The sequence below is a fragment of the Thermobia domestica genome, chromosome 11 (genome assembly GCF_964235325.1).
Source record: "Thermobia domestica chromosome 11, izTheDome1.hap1.1, whole genome shotgun sequence".
NCBI lineage: Eukaryota > Metazoa > Arthropoda > Insecta > Zygentoma > Lepismatidae > Thermobia > Thermobia domestica.
In genome coordinates, this window is record NC_137464.1 from 77,374,801 (window position 1) to 77,400,940 (window position 26,140).

At 34.4% G+C, this 26,140-nt stretch overlaps 1 protein-coding gene across 1 annotated transcript in view; it reads right to left on the bottom strand.

Moving 5' to 3' along the window:
* LOC145665182 (uncharacterized) overlaps positions 1 to 9,961 on the bottom strand; it is a 31,768-nt gene extending 21,807 nt beyond the window's left edge. The window contains exon 1 of the mRNA XM_081732466.1: positions 9,084 to 9,961. Coding sequence (XP_081588592.1) covers positions 9,084 to 9,124 — 41 coding nt within the window. The 5' untranslated portion in view covers positions 9,125 to 9,961. The remainder of the gene's footprint in view (positions 1 to 9,083) is intronic.
* Positions 9,962 to 26,140: the final 16,179 nt, after the last annotated feature.

Sequence of the window (26,140 nt, forward strand, 5' to 3'; positions counted from 1 at the left end):
AGTTAATCCAATCTTTCAGTTTCTTTTCAGTAGGTCTCAAGTTAGAAAAGAAATTTTCTGATCGATTTCTAAAATCTATATTATAAGATTGAAAGTGACTATGTTTATGACTCTTAATCTGTTTAACCGCCCGACCGATCTCGCTCAAATTTTTGATGTAGATGCGGTCCTGGCCTGGGAGTGTTTTTAACTATTCACTTTGATGGTAGAACTTACGATTGGGGGAGGAGGGGAAGATGGAAAATAATAAATAAAATTTAATAACTCTTGAACCAAACGACCGATCTTGATCAAACTTTCAACATAGATGAGGTTCGGACCTGGGGTGATTTTTATCATATCACTTTTACGGTAGAACTTAGGGAAGTTGAAGGGGATGGGAGAGATCTATGAAAATAAATAAAACTTAACTTTGGAATCACCAGACCGATCTGGATCAAATTTTCAACATAGATGAGATTCGAGCCTGGAAAGTATTTTTTTTAAAAATATATTTTCACTTTGTCGGTAGAACCTAGGGGTGGGGGAGATTCATATATAAAAATAAATAAAACTTAATTCTTGAACCACCCAACAATCTTAATCAAATTTTCAAAATAGATGACGTTTGAGCCTGCGATAATTTTAGTCATTTTACTTTGACGGTGCAACGTAGGGGGGGGGGGAGATATGTAAAAATAAAAATGAAAGTGTCTTTGTGACTTTATCAATACGAGCCATACACTGACGTATTTTTCAGCCGTAGCCATAAAATTTCTTGCGCTAGTCTTGTTAGCAGCTGTCAATACGTTAGTGTATGGGGCCTGGCGTACGTTTACGTACCGAATTTTTATACGCTGGAAAAGTCTGGCTGCTTTTAACTTCGAGCGTAAATACGGCGCGTAAAAACGGCTCAGATGAAAGGGTTTTCGAGCAGCAGGTGGTCTCTTGCCCTTTCCACGGCCTTCTCCCTGGTCTGGTCTTATTGTTTTCAGAAGAGAAAACCTGTTCTTGTGTTGTCCTCGCGAATCGTTGCTGAGGTTTGCTGGTAGACTCACCAGAAATCATCATTCCAATCTAGTTTCAGTCTTTCCATACAAGATATGATTTCGGCTAAACTAATATTTCCTATTGCACAAAACGAGACATTATTTCCTAATTAAAATTCATAATTAATTTTGAGTGTACAGAGAAAAAGGTATTTAAATCCAATACTTCCTAATCTGAATTCGCAAATGATGAGAGCTCCTTCGTGGCTATATAGTCAGCGTACGCGTCCTCGGTGCGGGGCGCCCTGTTCGATTCTAGGCGGAAGCTCATGCAGTTCGGATTCTACTTCTCATATAGGCTCGCTAAACTTATCGAACCTCATGCCTTTCGACTAGGAATTTAAGATTTAATTTAATAATTGGACATTAGTTTTTTTTTCACACATGTAAAGGCGCATATAAAGATGAAGTCATACCTTCAGAGTTACCCACGTTGTGATACTGAAATGAAATCTTTGAGTTTAACTTCCCACGACTATGCCATTTAGACTAAAGAATACAATAATTAAGGCAAGTGAATGATGAGAGAATTGGTGGAATGAAATTTGGGAGGAAACGAGAGTACCCTGAAAAAACCCACGGATATGATGTTGCCCACACAAACTTATTTGCACGGGGATTGAACCAGAGACCCCACGCACCAGAGATAAGTGCTTTAGCACTGAGCCGCTGTGGCCCTCTGTTGTGATATTTAAAAGAAAAAAGCATGGCTGTCAATAGCATTTGGCCAATTCTTGCCGAATTGAAAATTATCTATAAATCATATGTTGCTCCCACTATTGAGCATTGTTCTCCTATCTGGTCTATGGCCTGCCCTACTCATTTAAAAAATTAAATTCCGTAATTAACTTCTTTTTTGTCATTGTATCCTACCGAGTACCTCACCTCCGAACACTTCCAAAAAATAACGTTTTAAAATCCCTCAATATCAAACCTCCCCTAGTGAGAAACAAAATTTCTGACCTAATATTTTCCCAAAAAATTATAAATGGCCACATATCATATGGACAGTTGTTAAGTCAGATCAATTTTCGCGTACCCGCGAGAACAACACGATCTAGTGATCTCTTTTACACTCGAGCTGTGAGAGTTAATATTATCCAAAGGTCTCTTCTAAACAAAATTAGATCAGTACCTATAATCAGTTACCAGAAACTGTAGACGTTTTTTCAAGTGAGTATAATTTCAGATCATCTATAAATAAGCTATTTTTGTAGTGTCGCTGTTGTCTTGTACCATCTTGACCTCAAATTGTTATTAAATTATCAAATTGTTAAAATGTTTCAGAGTAAAATGGCCTAGTGCTGTATCTGTAAGTTTAAATAGTAGTAATCCTGACCTTGAACAAGATACTATCCGATATTTTCCTGATAGCACGGAGGAAATAATTGAGTTTGAATATCGAAATTCGATGACGATTCTTGCTATTTTGACAATGTGCTGCTTGTTATTTTAAATACTTTATCAACTTTACAAGAATTTATAGCGAAATAGGTTCAGAAAGTAACTATTTTTTCACGCGATCTTGATATTACTCGTAAAAAACTTCAATAAACCACGATATATAATGTTTCTTTCTTCGTATATTGTTCCAAACCTCAGTTTGTGCAAATATTTAAATCTAATAATAATCCTATTTCATCATTAATGCTTATATACTAAGTCAAATAGCAAATCATTGTACAGTTTTTTTCTGTATGGTTGCTTCCCAGCCGTAAAAGTTCTGGTTCAATTCGAGGTGCCGGCCATGTTGAATATTTTTCAACATTGTATTATATCTCATCATGATGGGGATATGTTTACGAACACTTACCTGAAAAGTACAATAGATGTAAGCCCAAAAGAGATCATAACTAAGACCAGAATTGAAAATTACACCCATTTACAGGAAATACATTCATAAATTTAAATTAACTTATTAAAGCATTTCTCAATCTCAGTGTTGGGAGTACTATCAAACCTTCCTAGATAAATGTCAACTTAAGGTATATTGCCATAAAATATTATGTAACACTCAATACTTGTCATTTAAATAATTTATTTCACGAACAACTCAATCGTTTTACCATGTTTGTAAGTAGTATATGCACCATTATTAGGAGAATTGACATAATTGACGCAATCTGCTACTTAATAGTGTATATTTTTCATAGACATTACATATTGAACATAGTAGAAACTCATCTTCAAGACTGCTTCGTGTGGATGTTTCCATATTGCAGGATATTAATTAAACATTTATTTATGAAATATGAACTATCACCTAAGGCGTTTTTCAGAAATTCGAAAAAAATTCTCCCTCAAGAGTAAACTACCCGTTGTGGATCTTTTCAGGGAAAATTAGTTATGTCATATTGTCCGGTTATTAATAAACCATTTATTTATCAATTACGAACAAAATTAACTGACTCGTGTTTGAGAAAATATATCGAAAAAACTCACAGGCAAAAGTAAACTAACCTTTTTGTATTTTTACCACAGAAATAACTTATGCCAAATAGTAAAAGTGATAATGAAATATTGATGTACGAGAAGAATCGTTAGTCATTTTCGATAAAATCGCGTGTCTTTTTATTTTCATCTATCAGTGAACTTCCTTTATTTTGGGGGATAGGAAGAAAATTCGAAAACCTTCCCTTGGAAATCTGATAAAGGTATTAAGTTTAGAAATTTATCACTCGAATTTAAAGAAAATTATCCGATGTTGAGTTCGCCCTTACTACTACTCAATTGATTTGTATGTATATGTGGAAACCCTCAAGTTCAGGTGGATTTTACCTTCATGTCACATACCCGACAGCAAGAACGAAGAGAAAAGTCATTAAGTTTAAAACATTTTTTTTTAATACAGTAAATTACTAAAGACTACATTTAAAGAAACCATGAAAATAAACAGTGATAAACTGGCAATAAACGAAAACCAGAGTAGAACTGAATTTAACCTGACCCCGCATGCTAACACCGGGCGACGGTAATTTTGTCACCGGAAAATTCGTCACGGTAATTTCGTCACCGGTAATTTTGTCACCAAAATATTACCATATAGGTAATTTCGTCACCGAAAATAATGTCACGATAATTTCATCATCAGTGTCTTTTAGAACATAATACAAGTATAATGAATGAACTCGAAAAAGTTTTTGAAATTGTTTTCTTTAATCTTCAACTGCCAAAACTATCCAGCATAATCAAAATATATTATTATTATTAAATAAAGAGTTACATATTTTAGATATTGTATTTGAGACAAGAGATAAAAGTTTCCAGTAATTCTATCACAGAAATATTGTCATATAGGAAATTTTGTCACGGTTATTTCTTCACCTTTGTTGAATTAAATAGAGACAAAGCAAATGATCAAACAGCTTACGTTATTTTAATAAAACTTAGAAAACAATTCAGTTGGTGTTGAACTCTGCAAAATTGAAGTTTCTGTTACTCGAAGCAAGAACAAACACCAGTAGAAGAAAATAATGTCTGCTTGAGCAAATGTTAAAAGCACAGGCAGCATGGGGCACTAATGGGTTCATTATTCACTATTTAGAAATATTAAATTTCGCGAATATCAAAATTTCAGAACAGAAAATAATAAACAAATATGGGAAGATACACCAATCTGTTAATTTTCCCGCAGAATAGACGAAAATTTTCATCGTACCGTTCTCTGAGCCGAAACTCTTGGACCTTCCAAGTTAACAGAGTCATTTGAAAAGAGTGGCATTTTTTTAAGGAGCTATTAAAAGAATTATATTATATTTCAACTCTGAGTAAACATTGGCAAATTGTGTGGAGACCAAATTTCTATAAAGGAAGAAAAACGTATAAATATTTCCGGATGTTTCCTTTAAATATAGCCTTATGAAGCTATTAAAAAGTGAAACATGGATGGTGAACGCCAACTTTTCAATGGCGCCAAAAAAAAAAAAAAGTGAATGTTATTTGAGGTAAGCGTTTCTTCTCTACCGTGGATTGTATTAAATCTTTCCTTCAAGTAAAAGTAAAAGAAAACAGCCAAAAATATTTAGGATTTCTGGCGCCACTATTGAGTAGAGCACACATTGGTTTTTTAAACAATATAACTTTTATTTTAGGTAATACAATTAAATTATTTGTTGGAATTTTATTTGGACTTGTATTTAATAAATTTTTGAATATTGCGTTTGTTTTATTATATACTTTTTTGTTTAACTTAGCTTTTTTATTATTTTTTAATAATAAACTAATCTTATTTTTATGCACATTGGGTTTATTATTTAAAGAAAAATATTGCTTGTTTACAATGGCTTTATATTTTTTACTGTTTAGTGAAACTTTATTATTTTTTAAACTTTTAATTTTTTTTACTACAGTATTACAAGAGCTATTGTGATTAGAGCAAGAATTAATATTGTTACTAATTTGCACACATTTAGAAGTTATTTTTGTAGACTCAGACGGAATATTCAAAAGAAATTTCTCCCTACCGTTTTTCTGTTCGTGCGCTGATATTTTTCAGTCACGTGTTCCGTTACTTGAGTTTTCGAGTTTCGAAAACTGGGATGACGTTTTTGCCTGTTGGTTATGGTCTCGTGTCGAGAGGGCGGTACTACGGTCATATGATTCAAGAACATTGACCTGCTCGCTTTGGTTGTAGTTTTCCCGCGGGCTATTTATGTGATTCCTGCCACGTCGAGACACCCTCTGTCCTGATTGTACACGAGACGTTTCATCCCCTCTCTCTCTTTGGTCAGCAGGTTGCTGTTGCCAACTACTGTTGTTGCCAGATCTACCCCTATTATTATTATTTCTTTGCTGGTAGGAACCGCGATCCTGTTGTCCTCTTTGCCTATATTTTCGTGGACTGTATGGCCTATCTCTTTGATATGATGTAGATGGAGAATTATTTTCTTCACTATCATCTAATGACACCATATTGATCCCCCTTCTGACATTATTGCTACTATTCCCACTATTTGCAGAATTTTGATATGTAAGCTGCAGTTCATTAACGAGAGACAAAAACTCATTAATAGTACGTGGTCTTGCACTAATTACTGATTTATAAATCCATGCCGGTAATTGTCTCGGGAGTATACGAAGCAGTACCTGATTTTCTAACGGTGGTGTTAAAATACTATTCTTATGTAAAAGATCTAAAAGATACTCCATGGGCTGTTTGTTTGAACGTGCTTCGAATCTTGATGTTAAGATACTTGCGCGCAGATTTGCAAGTTTCTCCTCGCTTAAATACGTGGCTTTAAAATGCGACACAAACTCTGAGTATGTTCTACATTTTCTAGCCGTAACTTGATACCAATTTAATGATGCATTTCTAAAGCATTTTCCTACAAACGCTAACCTTCTTTCCATTGGGACACCTGTCAGTTCAAAGAAATTTTCAAGTTCAACAAGAAAATTGTGCGTCTTAACTTCATTTTGAAGCCCAGTAAAGGTCGGCAAGGTGAGATCACGCGGTATGAAACCAAATGCTGTAGTAAGCTGGCATGGTTGCATGGAACTATGAGATTGAGAACGAGAATGAAGATCATTCTCGTCTCGCGGTAGGGAATTCGAGACTTGACGGGAATTATCGGGATGGATATCCGGAGAATATGCATTGCGTTTAGAGACCTGTACTGGTATGCTCACCTTAGCTGATCGGTCTCTTACTGTGTCTCGCAATGTTGCCAATTCTTTTTCTAGCTTGGAGCATACAGTATTTACGTTGTTTTGCATTTCCAAGATACTATCCCTACATTTGCTTTTAACTTCTTCTATTTGAGTCTCTTGTCCTATCTCCCCTCTAACTCTAATTAATTGTTCTTTTCATACTACTTTTGCCTGTTTCAGGTTTTGTTCCAGATTAACCATACTAGTTTTTACATGATCGAGACGAGACGCGACCTCGGTAACGCTACCTTTTACATTCTCAACATGCTCGCTTACATCGGTTAGGTTATTGCTTACTTTTGCCACACACGATCTTAAATTTGTAACATCCTGATCCACTTTCTGAATTTCAGCACCCAGACTATTTGTGATTACATCCAACTTATTTTTAGTACTATTCTCTAATTGCTGCACTCTCTCGTCCGCTTTTCTAAGAGATGCCTGTAATTCCTGACACGCGATATTGATTCTTTCATTTTGAACAAAACAAACAAAAATGTCTACTCTTTAAAAAATCCTGTAACAAAAAAACCAAAAATAAAAAGGAACACATACTTACTAAAACGGTATATTCAGCAAAAGGCCCTCACAGCAAAAAGTAACAAACAAAAAAAAAAAAAGTAAAAAAAAAAAAACAAAATCACAAACTCCTGATGGTAACTCACTAGGCCGTGTACAGCAACAAAAACATACCTGCTTGTGGTTTGTTTGTTTATTCTGTATATTTAGTTTATTCAATTAGTTATGCTGTGGCAGGATATTATTTAATTTATCTATACTTTAATTATTTTATATAAATGTAAATTTCAATGTTCTTGTTATAATTATGTAATGCTTGGAATGTTCAATGTACCTCCCGATTACATTGAACACACCAAGGAGGAAGAAATATGTGTAAGGCACACATAGCTAGGTTATTTGCATATCAATATTTAAATTAGTATATCATATTATATGTTTTGCATATCAAGGGATTAGTGGCGTATTAAGTTTTTCGATTTATTTTTCAATTTATATACCATTTTTTTTAACATAAGGAGATGACTGTTCATAATTAATATTCTTGCATCGAAATAATAAAATACAGAGGAAATATCTACAACGCAGAAGAAGCAGAATCTAGTTTTAAAAAAAAAAGTTTCTGCGCTCAAGTCGAGTGAGCGCAGATGTTTGTGCAGCAGTATTGCCACCCGAAAGACATTGGTATCTGGTGGAAAAGGAAAGCTTTTTCTTATTTCTTCTTGAGAAACAACGAAGAAAATGAAAATAAGAATAAATTTTCAAGTTGACAACGATGTCATCTGAGTCTATACTGACGACACCCAGACTAAAGTTTCTTTGTGGTAAAAGCAATATAATTTTTCATACCCCCGTTCAAAAATATCAGTAACAATAGGTGTGAACCACGACGTTTCTGGCCAGATTTAATAATATCTGCTAAGAGCGCGTCCAAGACATCTCAAGTAAAAACGAGCCTATAATTTTTCATTCAACTTCCTTGTATTTTCAAAATGCTGGAGCTAAGGACATTCCCTCCACCGACCTTCACCCCTTGTAAATAAACTAAAGAAAACAGTCATCTTCTTCTTAAGTGAATTTTAAATATATATCTATCAATAGGCAAATTTAATTCTCCCCCTCAATCTTTAAATACTCTAGGCACACAAATAATAGCCAGACTTTAAATAAACATAAGAAATGCACACACTAAATACTAAACACATAATTAAATCCTTTCTTGAATGATTGCAAAGAGAGAAAAAAAAATCAGACACACGATCCGTAACAAAGCTTATTTCAGTTCGCAGAACACAACTTCTGTATGTGACATATTGGCATTGTATCTTGTGGGGTCCCAAAGAGAATATACTATGCACTGAGCCTTTAATTAACTTAAGTAACAAGGAACACGTGCCCCACAAACAAGCAGCAAAATTTTGAGTGAATCAAACTCTATAAACATGAAGTGATCAGGCCCCACGCTAGGTAGCCAAATTTTGTGTAGGACATGGAGTAAATTGCCCTAAACATTAAAATGTGTAAGGTTGAGAGAAAGATTATGGTAATTTTGATAATTAAAGTTAGTTAATATGCAATAATTTAAATAAATTTTGAAATGTTGGTAGAGCATAAATAAATTATTATTTAATTAAAATAAAATAAAAAAAAATTTAAATTTTGAAAGAAGGATACTCCGAATTTACGAGTGATAAATTTTATTATTTTAAACAAAATGAAGTGCTTTTTTTAGGGTCTTTTCTTGGTTTTAACTTTATTGAAGCAAATATCAATAATGTCACATATAACTATTATACACTGACAGACAGAAGCTATAATTTGCTGATTATCTGCTCCTCTGGTAATGCTGTAAAGAAAAGAACATAAAACAAATAATTCAACACATACCTGTGATGTCTCCCAAGGTGTATGTAGAAGAGAAATTCCATACGTTTTTAGATGACAAACTTTTAATAATAATAATAATAAAAAATTACAATTACCAATGAACACTGAATGAGTAGATAATACGTATTTGAGTAATATTAATTAGATTTGTGATAATTATCAGTTTGTGCACACGCGTTAATGTTCCTTTCAATTCGGCGCTGATCCCGTTCTTCCGTTTACGGGACTGTCTTGTTACTCCATCACCGATGGTATTGCCTTTTCCGTTCCGGCAATATTTGCTGGAGCTCTTTTTATGTCCATGTGGATGATTTTAAAACACCTTAGTATGTCATCCCTACTATGTACAAGTCCTTCTCGTAGAGAATGACTAGGTGTACTTTGAGAAATTTGAATTGTGTTTTGATTTTACTGTATTTACAACTATCTGAACAATGTATAAGTATTTTAGTTGCACCGTCTGTAGATCATGTCTACCACGATTTGATTAGATTTTTAGCATAAAATTAACTTTATGCACACGAATCTAACACTGTTTATATACATGCAATCTGACACGACGCATTATTTACAATGGAAGTCTTTCACGTAGCACAGTTCTGAAAGAATATGATGGACCTTTACTAGCTTCAAGGAAGTCTGTTGATATATATAATTTGTATAAAACTATATAGCCAGTATCAGCATTTTTCAACTATTAGTTGAAACAAAAAAAAAAAAAATCACTCGAGTAACTATTACGAGTACAATTCAAAACAAGTTCATCTCCGATCCGGAGAATCACTTTTACTATATACTGGAATATTTTATCTACTCTCTTGTAAAGAGAGTTAACTTTTACGAATTGAACTCTAAACGAAATTTCATCCGCACGGTCAACGAACTAAACACCAACTAACTTTCTTCCGCCCTTTTCGTATATATAAAACTATCCATTTCTTTATTTCCCTGAGACTCGTTTCTAAGTACCCTTTTTTTTTATGAAGGGGATGGTGCGGAAGGGTGAAAGCATCTTGGTGCCATCAAGTCTAGTGACTACACCTTGTTCTATTTTTTTGCAAATAAATAATTTACTTTTGATTAATGTTCTGTTTTAACATTGTAATTTAATATGGTAAACTTGTACCCTCAAATTGATGCCTATTATACTGAGTTTTTTTACTTTGATCTATGTTAAATTTTAATTTGAACATCTAACTATTTACAGAGGTAACTTTTAGCAGACATGTTTACAGGGCGCATAGTGGTCTGAGAGTCACTGACCTCTGGTGGCGGAACATTCAAACCACTCTCAAAACACTACTCAGCCTGTGTCCGTGCTTAGCTGTGAAATTCTTACAAATAATAACACAAATAATTAGATTTAGAACTGATATAACTTAAAATACATTTTTTTTATTGATTTGAAGCATATATATGTGATTGTCATTGCATGTCATATCAATATATACACAAAAATACTCTTTTCCTGTTTTCTACTGCTTGAGAGGAATCACCTGGCTGCTGCTGTTATATACCATGTTCCCCCCTTCACAACATCACGTGAGGATACAAATAAAACCAAAATAAGCTTTGTATTCATGTTTTGTAAATAAACTGAGACACGAAAAAGCAAGGCTAAGGAATACTAGAATATTTTACTCATTCAAAAATACATAATAACTTAAGAAGAAGATGACTGTTTTCTTTAGTTTATTTACAAGGGGTGAAGGTCGGTGGAGGGAATGTCCTTAGCTCCAGCATTTTGAAAATACAAGGAAGTTGAATGAAAAATTATAGGCTCGTTTTTACTTGAGATGTCTTGGACGCGCTCTCAGCAGATATTATTAAATCTGGCCAGAAACGTCGTGGTTCACACCTATTGTTACTGATATTTTTGAACGGGGGTATGAAAAATTATATTGCTTTTACCACAAAGAAACTTTAGTCTGGGTGTCGTCAGTATAGACTCAGATGACATCGTTGTCAACTTGAAAATTTATTCTTATTTTCATTTTCTTCGTTGTTTCTCAAGAAGAAATAAGAAAAAGCTTTCCTTTTCCACCAGATACCAATGTCTTTCGGGTGGCAATACTGCTGCACAAACATCTGCGCTCACTCGACTTGAGCGCAGAAACTTTTTTTTTTAAAACTAGATTCTGCTTCTTCTGCGTTGTAGATATTTCCTCTGTATTTTATTATTTCGATGCAAGAATATTAATTATGAACAGTCATCTCCTTATGTTAAAAAAAATGGTATATAAATTGAAAAATAAATCGAAAAACTTAATACGCCACTAATCCCTTGATATGCAAAACATATAATATGATATACTAATTTAAATATTGATATGCAAATAACCTAGCTATGTGTGCCTTACACACTAGGTATACGCCCTAATGTAGACCAAGACACAAAATTCATATGAAGAACTGTTTCGTGCGGTGGTGCATCAGTGCAGTGAATTTAGTGAATATCCGGACCTGTAACTGTGGTAATGGATTTTGATATAGCGTAAATGCTGGCTGTAAATGCAACTTTTGGAGATTCAACTCGTTTATAGCGTTACTTTTTTTCACCTGACTCAGTCAACATGGAGGAAGGTCCAAGAGCTTGGACTCTTAGAACGGTACAAAAGCAATGAAAATTTTCGTCTATTTTGCGAGAAAATAAACAGATTTGCATTTCTTCCAATAGCAGATGTGCATCGATTAATACAAGTGACTTCGTAGGAAGAGCTGAAACTTCTGGACTATTTTGATAGCACTTACGTGTCAAACACGTATCGCCCTGTTAAAGCTCGGTCTGGGAATATTTGTTTGCGTAATGTACCCCGTTTATATCCCCCAGACAATTGGAACGTTCATCAGGCTACCTTTAGCAGCAATTCTAGGACAATTAATATTTGTGAATTGTGGAACTAGAAGTTTCATCATCTAGTAGGAATGTCCTACGCAACTATTTGGAAGCTTATTCATGAAATTCAACAAGTTGAAGCAACGGTTTCAGCTGTGCTTCATCAAGATGCTGTGGGGCAACCACCCAAACAGCAAACTAGAAGAGTGTTTCAGATATTTTAGAAACGGCTCTAGTCTTTGTGCTTAACGTATAACACTGGAACTAAATATTTCAAAAAAAAAAAATCCTTGTTGTTTCCTATAGTAGAGTGAACATGTAAACCATTTATTGCATTAATACAAGTTATATTTTGTTTGCTAATTTTCTGTTCTGAAATTTTAATATTGCCAAAACTTATATTTGTAAATAGTGATATATAAATCCATTACTGGCCCATTTTGCCTGTGCTTTTAACATTTGCTGAAACTGACATTATGTTATTTTACTGCTGTTTGTTCTTGCTTCGAGTATCCGAAACTTTGATTTTCCAGAGTCGAACACTAACTGAATTGTTTTCCAACTTTGATTAAGACAAGGTCAGCTGTTTCGGTCGTTTACTTTGTCTCTACTTAGTTCAACAAAGATGAAAAAATGACCATGACAAAATTTCATGCATGCTAATATTTTGGTGACAAAATTACAAGTGACGAAATTACTATGTCGAAATTTCCGGTGACGAAATAACCTACATGCTAATATTTTGGTGACAAAATTACCGGTGACGAAAATTCCGGTGATGAAATTACCCAAGTCCGCTAACACCCAACCTTTCAATAAATAAATATTTAAATGATTTTTAACAACTAGATAAAAACTAAATGGCAAGATAAACTTTGAAATAAAAAAAAAGGTAGGTGGAAGCAGCGGGGAGGATTCCTTCAACTTACAAAAGCTGATGTAACAAGGATCAAACTATTTCTAAAGAATGGGGCTGGACAGCGGCGTAGCGAGCGTTACAAGATTGGGGGGGGGGAGAAATGAAACTTGAAATTGCCAAGTCTTGATAAAAAAAAATGCCACACTTACCAACCCTGTGGAAAACTTTACAGCAACCTTATTTTCATATTCGTCCCATTTCATGCCCCATCTGAGATATGAATACGAATAACCCCCCGGTTTCGAGTCCAATTTCACAGCTCAATTCAGGATCATTATCATCACCCATGATGCACAACTGTTAATTTGACAACTCATGGTTATCATAGTTTAGGTAATCCCCGCCAGCCAATCCTTACGAGAAGTGCGCAGAGCTTTTTTTCTGTCCTTCAGTCTCCTCCCACTTCGATATCATGATTTCGCATTCTGATGAAAAGTATTAAATACCGGCAGGAAAAATACTAATATTTAACCTCCCTTTTAGGCGCCCCACCAGTCACGCGCCCGGGGCACGTGAATTGCTTTCTTCCCCATAGTTGCGGCTCTGTGAACTACGTAACATGCAATGGTTACGTAATGCTTTGACTTATAAATACGTACTATAAAGAAAGGAAGAAATTCAATTTTTGTTTAACTTTCCGAAAGAAGCAACTACGGGATTAAAAATAAGGCAGGAATGACAACTCATCTGTATGAAAATGAAGGGAAAGACACGCCGGTCTATGCTTTCACCCAGCAGACGTATTGTTTGGCCCTCCAGAATGTGACTTTTGGAATCATGCACTTAGGTTTACAAAATGACTCGACTCATCCATTATAGCTTCCCCCCATCGAACGCCTGAGAAACCTACTGTGGCCCCCCAGTGCCGTGCCATGGAAATCAGCGCCTGGGGCGAGAGTATACGACGGCAACCACATACAATATGAGTGAGGTCGAAATAGCAACCGCGAAGCGCCATCATGGTTTGCGCGAAGCGTAAGAAAATTTTCAAAACTAAACCTTGCTTTTCCTTGATTTTGAGCACTTTTTATTACTTTTTCCTTCCATTTTATACATGTGCGCATATATTTTCCTCGGGGCGAGAGTACACGATGGCGCCCCCGTACATATGAGTGAGATCGACATACCAACCGCGAAGCGCCACCATGGTTGACACGAGGCGTAATTAAATTTTCAGAAATAAACCCTGATTTTCCTTGATTTTGAGCAATTTTTGTTACTTCTTCCCTTCCATTTTATATATGTGCCCATATATTTTCCTAACATGAGTACCTAACATATAGGACACCTAACATATAGGACCACCTCCTAAAGCAGAAAGAGGATTTAAGTACATACTAGTAATATTCCTCTAATTTTTCATTTCTTTCTTTTTTCTTTCGTTCTCTTCTTTTTCTCTCCCAATTTTGCGCCCCCTTACTTCGGCGCCCGGGGCTGTCGCCCCGCTCTCCCCCTTATACAAGGCACTGGCTATACCATTCCCAAAACACACTTCTGTTCAGTTCTCCCTACTCGAAAAGCCCTGTGAATAGAAAGTCTTACTGCAAAACAGAATTGAAATAAAAAGTTTATACTAACCAGTCACTGCCTTGTTCTTGTTTTATTAATATCAATTCTTATTAGTCTCATTTATCTCCACAATATGCCTGTTGTGTTGTATACGCTCTTGTATCAAATGCTTTTGTTTCCAATATAACTGCCACAGAAAAGCCTCTTCTATCTGTCTTTGTTTTAATTTTGTACGCCACCTCTATTGTGCTTTTGTCAGTGGTACAATTTCTCGATTTTTTTATTGAAGATTCTTCAAAATGTTTAGGAATATCAAATGAACAAAAGTGAAGTGTGATCACATGCAACAAGTAAAGGAGCTTTAAACGAATATATCAATTTATTTCAAGATAGGAAACTACACAAAATTTATGCCAAATCTATAAAAGAACTGATAAGTTACAGCAACTGGGTATCTAAGAAAATGTTAAACCAAATAAGTCAATTGAACAAAACGGCATTCTTCAAGTTGCCAACTTGTCAAGAAATTGGTAACTTTGAGGGGGAAGGCTCCCCCTTACCCCCCTTAACGACGCCCTTGGGGCTGGAGGTAGTTGTATAAGCCTTGTTTTTCCTTTCTGGCCTATTTTGAGCTGTGGATAACAATAAAAATTGGTATCTCGTGAGGGGATAATTTATTCTATTTGTTACTACTATATTCTTCGTTAATTTTGTAAGAAAAAAAAAACGAAAGCTGCAACCATTAGTAAATCATATTTTCTTTAAATTGAATTTATCATTCAGTAGCCCACTTTTTAACCACCAAAGTCAACAGTCTTAAACATTGTATAACAAAAAAATCAATCAATTATTCAACTATCGGAACACTCCTTTACTCCCTTATTCTTTGTAAACTGCAGTTCCAAACAATAGGTTTATTTCGGAAGGTAAGAGGAAACCACACATCAAGCTCGTTCAGATTGTATTAAATCATCATTGTGTCTGTTTAGAAATTTAAATGTTTGCAATTTACATCGTAAAAAATTGAATATAACTTTTTCCCTGTCCTGTGTCCTCCTCCTTCGAAGTACGATTTATATAAATATTTAGTGATCTCAGATCACTAAGTACAATGATCTAAGATTGTACCAAAACTAGGCCAAGTGGATTGAGCTGCTTGGACGTAATATAGATAAATGTGAATTCTTAATCCTCTTCGGCGTGCCTCCCAGTCTGTTTCTTCTATGCTTTATTTTTATTTTTTTTTTACTTAACAACACAATGTTTATAGCACCTGCACTTAAAACCATGGCCTCAGATAGATCCATCTTGTTCAAGCAACTTGAGTAAACTGGAAAACGACCATGTGCTCAAACAACAGGCAAGAGGAAGAGCGAAAAATGACCGCTTCTTTTTCTTCTTCTTTTACGCGCCTATTTTTACGGTAGGTGTATGGGCCAACTTACGGACCGAAATTTACGACATCATTTTACGGACCGAAAATGCGCGCTGAAAATACGCTAGTGTATGTTGGCCTTAAACAACTCGATCGATCTCGATCAAATTTTCAACATAGATGAGGTTAGGGCCTGGAATGGTTTTTATCTATTCACTTTGACGATAGAACTTAGTGGAGGGGAGGGTGGAGTTAAACAATAAATAAATAACTCTTGAACCGAACGACCAATCTGGATCAAATTTTTAACATAGATGTGGTTCGGGCCTGAGATGTGTTTTATCATTTTACTTTGACGGTAGAACTTAGGGGAGGGGGATAGCAGTAGGGATGGGCACGAGTCGAGTCAAAGGTAATTTTCTCAAGTCGAGTTCCGAGTCGAGTCACTGTTTTGAAATTGAGTTTCGAGTCGAGTCGAGTTTGATAAATGGCTCACTCGCTCAGCTCGTTTTAACTCGATTTGAAATCATTGCCTGATTAGACTGGAAAGCGAAAGTCGTGAGAAATGTAAGCAGTAATGTGGAATATTTTTAGTGTTGTTTACGAAATTATACTTTTAGTTTTACTCGCATCTAGTCTCCCCTCGATTAACGAGACGACAATGGATTTTTATAATGACACAGCCTCAAATGTTGTGAGCACCAATATAAGTATATAGTTCTCATCAAAATTGAGTCCTGCACGGTCGAACTTTTGAGCCCAAGCAGAAGTCCAACCCGGGTAGTTATGTCAACTGGCTCAGCTCGGTTCAACTCAGCCAACAGCTCGAGCCGGCTCGGTTAAGATGAGCCACCGATACGGTTCAAGTGAGCCGTCGGCTCGAGCCAGCTCCGTTGGGTGAGCTGTTGGCTCGGCGATCGATAGTGAATGAGCTATGAACCAAGCCGCTCGAGCCGTTTGACAACCCTAAATCCTTGCCGAACAGTTTTGGACATGTTTGGCCGGCGATCTATAACTTTCAACAGTTTTTGGCTCGAGCCCGAATACTTGCTCTTCCGGAACTCAATCCCAGAACCTCGTGAACGATGTCCTTGCCTCCTAGACTTCACGCACGACCACCGAGGTCAGCAGTCAACTAGTTTTTAGTATTCATATACAAACCACTTGTCTTTCATGTTTATACACTGTGTTGTAATAATAATAATAATAATAATAATAATAATAATAATAATAATAATAATAATAATAATAATAATAATAAGATTATGATGATGATCATGATCATGAAGTTGTAGTAGTATCATTGATAGTAATTGTATTGCCTCTGTAGAATACTTGAATAAAATATTTGGAACTACACATAGCATTTGGCTCGACTCGACTCGAAACTCGAGTCAAATTCGAGTCGAGCTGGAGGAAATTTTTAGAGCCGAGTTCTCGAGTCGAGCTCAAAGATGTTTGCTTCGAGTCGAGTAGAGTTTCAATGAAAACTCGCTCGAACTCGCTCGTGCCCATTCCTAGATAGCAGGGGGAGATATATAAAAATAAATAAAACTTTATAATTCTTGAACCACCGGGACGACCTCGATCAAATTTACAATCTAGATGAAGTTTAAACCTGAGATGGTTTTTGTCATATCACTTCGAAGATGGGAGTGAGGAGAGAGACTTAAAAATGATCGAAAATGACCGATAAAATGTCGAATCCAGTTTCCGGGATTGCTGAGATGAATAATGTCACTTCTGATGTCGTTTAAATCCAAATTGAGTCCCGCAACTTGGGGGAGAGAAGGGGGAGATGTATAAAAATGATCGGAATGAAAAAATATCAGTGTCGAATTCATAGTTTCCGGAGTCACTGAGATGAAAATGACACTTCCGATGCTGTGCCCCACAACATGGGGAGGGGAGGGTAATATATAGGGTTCGGAAGTTGAAGACCTAAAAACTGCCTAAAAAGGACCTATAAAAAGACCTAAAAATATCTTTAAAAAAACTTAAAAACTGAAAAAAAGGACTTTAAAATAAGATTCAATTTAATTAGCATTGCATATTTAATGAATATAATGTTCAAGAAATACAAGCTTCTGGTAGGTTAACGATCTGTCTATCCACAAACTGAAGTACAAACTAAAATAAGAAAACTTCCCCACCATCTCACCCCCCCCCCCCCCGCTTCCGGGAGGACGCCTCCTTAACTGACTTGTGATTGTTGCAGATCTGGTCTTATCAGTCCAGTCGTTGAGGAATGTCTTATCTTTTGAATTTTCTTTACTAAAGAAAACATGTTTAAGAGGTGTTGGTGATTCGAGTTAATGGACAGTAAATTTAATGTCGAAATATGAAGTGACGTTAAGACCTATGAAAAGCTTTTTAAAAAAAACAATAAGCAACAAAACGCCGAAAAAGATACACACAAAAAAAGAAAAGGACAAATAAAATCCACCATTTTCTGGCCTACAATGACCCAAAATGAACATATGTTAAGCCTCGTATTCGGGCACTTGTAAGAAAGAGGGTTTTTTTTTTTTCAACTTCTGGGCCCTAGTAATATATAAAAATCATCGAAAATGACCGATATCAAAAAACTCTTTAGTAATAGTAAAAAGTAACTGGTTAACGGAACATATAAAAGTAACTGGTTAAGAAAAAACTCAGCGAAGCGGGTAATTGACGCTAGGATTAAATATTTCTTTGGAATTTCGTCTATTTCCTTAAGCTAAGAAACTTCGTATAAAATCGCTTTTCTAAATTTATTTTTAAAAAATATATATACATAAACTTGTTACGTCTTTCTGTTTCACTAGCAACATCAGAGGTATGTCGCATAATAAAAGCCAAACTTTTATCGTAATAAGTTGGAAAAACTTGTCTGGTGAACTCATTCTTATATATAAGAATTAGATTAATAGGTGGGTTTTCTTCCCTTAGTTCGTAGCAATAAAAAGTTCGATTTTATCCGACGTGACTTATTTCAAGAACATCCATGGATAATCTTAATAAGTTGATTGCATAGCGTCTACACCTACACTATAGTGGGTTAGCCTGAATCTGTATCCTATCCGCATTTCCCTCAAAATTTTGATCTTTAAGCAACAGCACAAGAAATTACTTTCTTTTTCTTTCGGGAAAATTTCAATCTCGAAATCATTCAGAATATTTCTTATATCTTTATTTCCTTTTCTGTTTTTTGTTGCTATCATCATCATATCTCCAACCGGAGTCAAACTGTTGAAATTAATTGTCACACTTGCAACACACAAGGAATAAAGCACGTGTTATTTAGATTCCAAAGAGTTCAAATTTGATGTTCCACAAGGGTCTATGTTAGGTCCTATTCTGTTGTTAATATATATAAATGATTTGCGTCACTGATTATGTATGCTGATGATAGAAATATATTAGCATTAGTATGAAAGAAAACTTACCATGAGCTACTTAATGCAGTAGACTCCATCATGTCTGCCGTTAGTGACTGCCTGGATAGAAATAAACTAATACTAAACACAACGAAGTCTTCATGTTTTTATTTTCATGTAGTACAAAATAAAATAAGAAAATGGCCTAATGTACGAATTAACGTCAAAACGCTGAATTATGTTTTGACTATCAAGTTTCTTGGTTTTTGAGCCAGCTACATTAAATTGGAAAACTCACATTCAAAAATTATTTAGTAAGTTGACTCAAATCTGTTACCCATGTTAAAGCTTTTAGGGTATGGTATTGTTTTTTTTTTTTTTTTTTTGGAGGGGGGGGGATTCTACTGCACTACTAAACTCCATATTCATCTTACAAAAGATACCTTTAAGTTATGCGACGGGGAAAAAATTATCGAACTTCTTGTAAACCTATATTTACATATCTTGAAATCTTACCTGTTTCCTGTGTATGTATGTATAAACTCATAAAATTTGCAAGAAAAGATATAGTGAAACAACTTCAGGTTCAATTCAGATGTTCATTAATATAATACAAAATAATCACCGGATCTTCATGTAGCAAACTCACATTTAAAAATTTAGAGAATAATACATTTCCTATCTATTCTATTGAAATGCTACAATACCAATTAAAAGCGACTGAGCTCCAACCTATAACTTTGGCTTTCAAATCTTTCATTTGCGGTTATGTGTAATTTCACGTTTAACAGAGACAAACGTTTTGAGTATGTGTACTTTAAATAGATTAGTTAACTAGATTTTTTTTTAAAAAAGTTTACGTTTTAAAATAATTCTTCAAAGCCTTTGTATCTTAATAAGCCTTCCCTAAAATCAATGCACGTGAACTGTGTTTCCATCTTCCGAGTTTCATTAAACTATATGTTGTGAACGTTTATATGTTTGTAGTCAATCCTTTCGACAATGAGATCTCGGAAACTGCAGGCTCTAAAAAGATGACGTTTTTACTGATCAACTGGAAATTTTGCGTAGATTGTCCAGTTCTAATTGAATATTCTTTTTTTTTTAAAAAAAAGAAAAAAACATGGCAATTATTTCTTTATTACATTTGTAAGGGTACACTGGAAACGTTGAAATTAAAAAAAAAAAAAAAACTAAAGTATCATATACGCATTATACATTCCAACACCACACTGTTCTATATAGGGGTTGCATATGTCTCACTAGTCAGGCGTTTGTTTCATGGCCAAATAATAATGAAAAAGGAAAGGTAACCATTTCTTCAGTGTAAGATGAACCTTTATTTTTGAAGTGTTTTGCCCAATGAACACCGTATATAACTGACATTATAATTAATTGTGTATGTAATGTATTGTCTTATTACATACTGCATGCAAGAAGAAAGAAAACACTAGTCATGCATGAATTAGAAACTTCAACCAGAAGTAGGCTCAAATCTTGCAAACGGTGCGAGATATTGAGAAAAAAATAATCGATAAAATTTCCCCTTTATGATTCGCCTTGCCGATTTTTTTTTTTTTTAAATCAAGACGTCTTTCACTTGTGTCTGTAAAGGGACATGTACAGATATTGTGAGGAATGAGAAGGAGAGGTATGCTCATATGCGAATGATGCGCTGTGTAGAGAGCGCAGGTTCAGCTAGTCTATATATTAAAATGCTAGGTTTATATGTTTGTCCGCAATCCTTTCGACAATGAGATCTCGAAAACCACAAGTGCTAGAAACGTGCCGTTTTCACTGGCCGATTTCAAATTTTATATGGATTGTCCAGTTCTCTTTCAAATTTTCCAAAACCGTGTCGTTATTGTTCTATTCAACATTTTAGGGGCCGTTTTGACCCCATAAGATTAACATTGTTGCAGGCCGAAATTATGGTGTTAGGCAACCAGTAGAGAAGTTACGTATGGCGGGTTGGCGAATATTACAGGCCCTTTGCTTAAATCTGAACGGCAAAACCTATTGCGTGCTGGTAACTTCAAAGGCCTCAAGAGACGCAATGAGGCGTACTTGGACGGATATGGATTGGAAAAAATATATACATTTAATATCGTGTTACTTCTAGAAATTTGCTGCAAACTCACTCTAATATCTATGCATAGCAATTCACTTTCTTTGTGAGTCTCCTATCCTTTACTTGTGTAAGGAGACATGCAAATGGGAAGGAGATTCATGGTCATAACAGAACGATGCGCTGAGTAGACAGCACAGGTTTAGCTAGTGACTGTAAATGTTTATAATAGACTTCCTACCGCTTTTTAAAAAATAAAACCAGGTTTTAATAGAGGTATACTATTCGGTAGAACAATATTTCTCACGTACATAATAAGTTTGTAAGTTAGTAATTACAAGATATTTTTTATATCTAAATGAGTTCCTATTTAAACTAAGTATCAAATATTGTATGCGTAAGATTTAAATTTATAATCCTATGTTATACAGTGTTTTTTGATGTGTCCAATTCATACATTTGCGTTGTGAATGATGTGTATGACCAAGGATGAAAATAAATACAATACAATTACCAGTCTTAGGATTAGACTGCGGAGAATTCTTTCAGTTGAGTAAAACGAAACATAAAGAAATAATTTCATCTACATAAAAGCGAAATGCATTTTTTGTTGCATTTTATTTATACCAAGGTACAAGAATATAACATAATGTGATTGAATGTAATACTTATCTGAGCAGTTTTCCAAATAAAACCCTTCGAAAGAAATCAAATGTTCAAACCCTTGTTACTTCACTCCTACGTATTAGAAATACATCATATCATGACCATAGTATTAGAAATTAAGGTACTTCCGATATACATTAACACGTCCTTATAACTTGCGCCATTACTGCCATGTTTGTGATACTGTAGCGTTCTTAGTTTTTAACATTGGATAATGATTGTACTGTAATATTGTATCTTTTTGTTTAACATGCAATTTTAACATTTTGCAATTATCCGACGTACTGCCATTCAAAAAAATACAGCTTTATGGTGGGTTGACAACACTACTAATTGGATAGTATTGTGGCGCATGCTAACAATGCCTCTCTATAGATGTTAGCATGTTGCAAAATTTCGTCGATGTTTTTCAGTTAGTTTAAAAGTTACATTGGCGTTTCAAGATAAATGGTCCGTTAGTTATTTATTTTCCATATCATTGACAAGAGTACTCCAAAAAATTATTTGTTGAGGTTTGACAACTACGAACCTTGGGCCCTTCTTATCCATCTAAACGACAATTTAAACTTCCTTATGTCTAGTAAAATACATGGCTGGCTGCAGAGAAGGCATAACCTTCTATTAACCTATCTTCTTTTTCGGAAGCGAAGTCAGTTTTAAGAATTAAAATAAAAGACTGTGGTATTGATTTTATTTCTATCTACAACTATACAACAAGAATATCCATCGGAGTACCGTGATAGCTACCTACATGATTCACATACACACTTGCGGCTGGGTTCGATTCCCAATGAGAGTTCATGTAGTTCGGATTCCACTTAAACTGTAGAGGAATATTTAATATATCTTGGTAGATACTAAAAACAGACATTATACTCCGAATGACTAAACGATCTCCCTGCTGGGCTAGGAACCTATCGAGCGTGCTTCGGTGCAGAGGGTCTCAGGTTTGGTTCCCAGTGAGAAAGTCTTGAAAAATATGAACATATTATGCTGATACATATTCCACATAAAACTGGAGTGCAATAGGCGTTATTCCGTATCATCCTTCGTTAAAAAAAAAAAAAAAAAAAATGCGAAGCGTAACGCAACGTAAATATACCAACTTCAATTATAACTCTTATGCCTATCAATAATAATAATAATAATAATAATAATAATAATAATAATAATAATAATAATAATAATAATAATAATAATAATAATAATAATAATGAAAATAAATAGAATGTTTCAAAAATCGCACCTGTGCGATTACGGTGTTCACTTAATTGTTGTTGTTTTTATTGTACCATTACTTTAGTCGATTAAAATGCTTTTAACTGTTACTCATATGTATATTAGAGATATTATTGTATTTGTCTATATATTACTTTACTCTAAAATATTTGGAGGAAAACTCGTGGGGTACCCACAAAAGAATTAATGTGATTGCATGAAATACTATATTTAACTTAATAAAAAAAACATGGATAGTACAGTCTCCTTAGGAGGATCATAGTATCTTTTAACAGTGAGGAACGGTAGACTAGCCAACCACCAACATTGGCCCTACGTTGTAATTGCCAGTTTTGCCGATCATTTGCCAACGAACTCAATTGTCAACGTAACCCATACAAATAAATAAAATTACGATCGGAAGGATGAGGACAAAGCTGTTAGAAAAATGACGTCAAATTATTGGCTGGCCAGCATACGCTCTAAAGTACTTTAGGTTGGACCAACATTTTTTTGAACTTTATTTTTGGTAATTCCCAACCATTTCGACCATTAGCGTACATAAACGAGCATTAAGTAAAGGTCAGCTTCTACGAAAAGCAAATTTGCAATTTAGTTTGAGATAATCGTCCTAGCAGTTATAATGACTTTTTGCATTTATTGTGTTGCGTAACTATATGCAAAATTTTGCAAGGACTGGTGCGGAATAACCCTCAACGCCTACCAAATATGCTAATAGGGCTACGATTCTAACCACAATATTAAATAATAATAATAATAATTTCACAAGGAACTTTTCGTGTAGTGTTGACTGAAAGCGCTTCACTTTAAAATATTTTATTATTATGGTACTTTACACCAATACCAGTATTATTTAATCACCAAACTATGCAATATACACAAAACTGTATGACAAATGAAAAATATTTTGATTCTTTTAAACTTACTCTTTTTTATGTTTACATACACTGACCTAACGTAATATAAAAAGGGAAATGCATCTCATATTCTTACCTCACTCTGTTTTGGCTGCTACATGTGTACAAACTTATCCATCAGCTAACGTATCACTGTGTGTTTACATTACTACATGCGTTTTCGCGAAATAAAAATAAGTACTCTTTGAACAATGAGCAGAAGAAACTGTGTAGATTCCGTTTCCCATTTTACGCTTGCTGCGTGTTTTGATGGTCGGATCATTGTAGCGTTTATTCTTTGCGTACTGCAAAAACAAAACAATAACAAACAAAGAAAAAAAAAAAAAAAAAGAGAGAAAAGAAAAGAAAAGAAAAGAAACGCGTCATACTATTTTATAACAGCGATTTCTTAACAACTCAATTTCGGGATTGCGGAAAAACATTAGCCTTCATTGATTCAAATCTTCATTATTAAATACATATGTCATTTATTTAATGTTTAACAGGTTAAGTTAACCTTAAATTAGATTTGACGAAACGTCCTCAGTTTTAATGGGAGTGTGCATTTTCTCACAAAGTCGTCCGCTGACCCAAGAAAAATGTAAATGGAATGTATAATGGCCCCTTATTTAAAAAATAAAATAAAATAAAATAAAATAAAATAAAATAAAATAAAATAAAATAAAATAAAATAAAATAAAATAAAAACGTGTCTCTTTTTGGCTCGTACTTAGGCTACATATTAGTAATTTTATGCATGGACTTCAATTGTGTTTTGAAGCAAAGACCAATCTTTGTATATACCGGTACAAGAAATTCAGTCATTATATATATATATATATATAAAATCAAGAGACAGTGAATGCTTATAATTCTAGTTCCTGTCTAATATTAAAAGATAATATGATACAGTTGGACCATGATAACTCGAATTCCTTGATAACTCGAATTTTTCACAATTCCTTTTAACTCTTCATCAGTGTTCATAGGTTTCCTTAAGAAAATTTCCCTCGACTCACACCAAATTTTCCCTTATCTTATCAAATTTCCCTAGTTTGTTGAGTGTCCAATTTCTATTAAAGAAGTTATGTGATAAGATTAATTAGCTATATTAAAGGAAGTGACAACCACATTTGCTTTATTCATTTGCTTTTTACTTCTATTTTTTTACTTTTTCCTTCACTTTTTTAAACAAAAAATACAAATACACCCAGCCACTAATGGGTGCTAATTATGCTACTTTTGAAGACACAAACAAACTATTGGTTATATTGGTTTATTTCTGAAAAACAAACAAATATTTAAGCGTTATATTGGTTACTCAACCAGTGCAAGGATTTCCCTGGATTTTCACATTTTATCGAAAAATTCCCTCTTTACCTTTTGGTAAATTTAACTATGAAATTTCCCTAGATTAGGGAAATTTCCCTCAAACTACGAACAATGCTTTCAATAACACTTAATGTTAACATAATCTCTGTAAAATCGAATGTTTGAAAATTACAACCTCGATAAATCGAATTTTAAGGGTTTCATAGTCATATTTAAAAACCTCGATAACTCGAACTTTTGTATCTGCGAACTTCTGCGAGTCGAAGTTTACTTTTATAAGTGGAATTTCTCTTGATGTGATCTCGAAGCTATAGGTCTATGCTTTTATTGTTGCTAACGTGTGCTGTCATTGTGTTTCACTTAGGTCTATCATTTTATTTTACTAGTCATTTCTTTTTATATTAGTTGAATGAATAAAACTTCAAGTTATAGAGGTTAGCGGGAGAGGCTCTATATAGTCGAGCCAATTTTCGTGTGGAACGCGGAACCTCGGTATCTCGAATTTTTATAGTGACCAGTTTGATAACTCTAACCTTGCAATTCGAAAATCTCAATAACTCGAATTTTCATTTATTCCCTTCAGCTTCCAGTTATCGATGTCCAACTGTATAGATATTAAAATTAGAATAAACTTAAATAAATAAACACTGTTTGTTTGGAAAAGCGAGATACATCTTCCTCATTGGCATAAATGAGGACATAACAATGATTATACTTTGTAGGACTGCCAAATTATGGCTCTTTGCCAAGTCTTTCTCTCTCTCTCTCTCTTTTGTTCTTCTAAATGTAATCATTCTATCTTAATTTAACCTTCAATAGGTTTGTGCCGTGTATGTTCCCTACTTCTTATTGTGAATA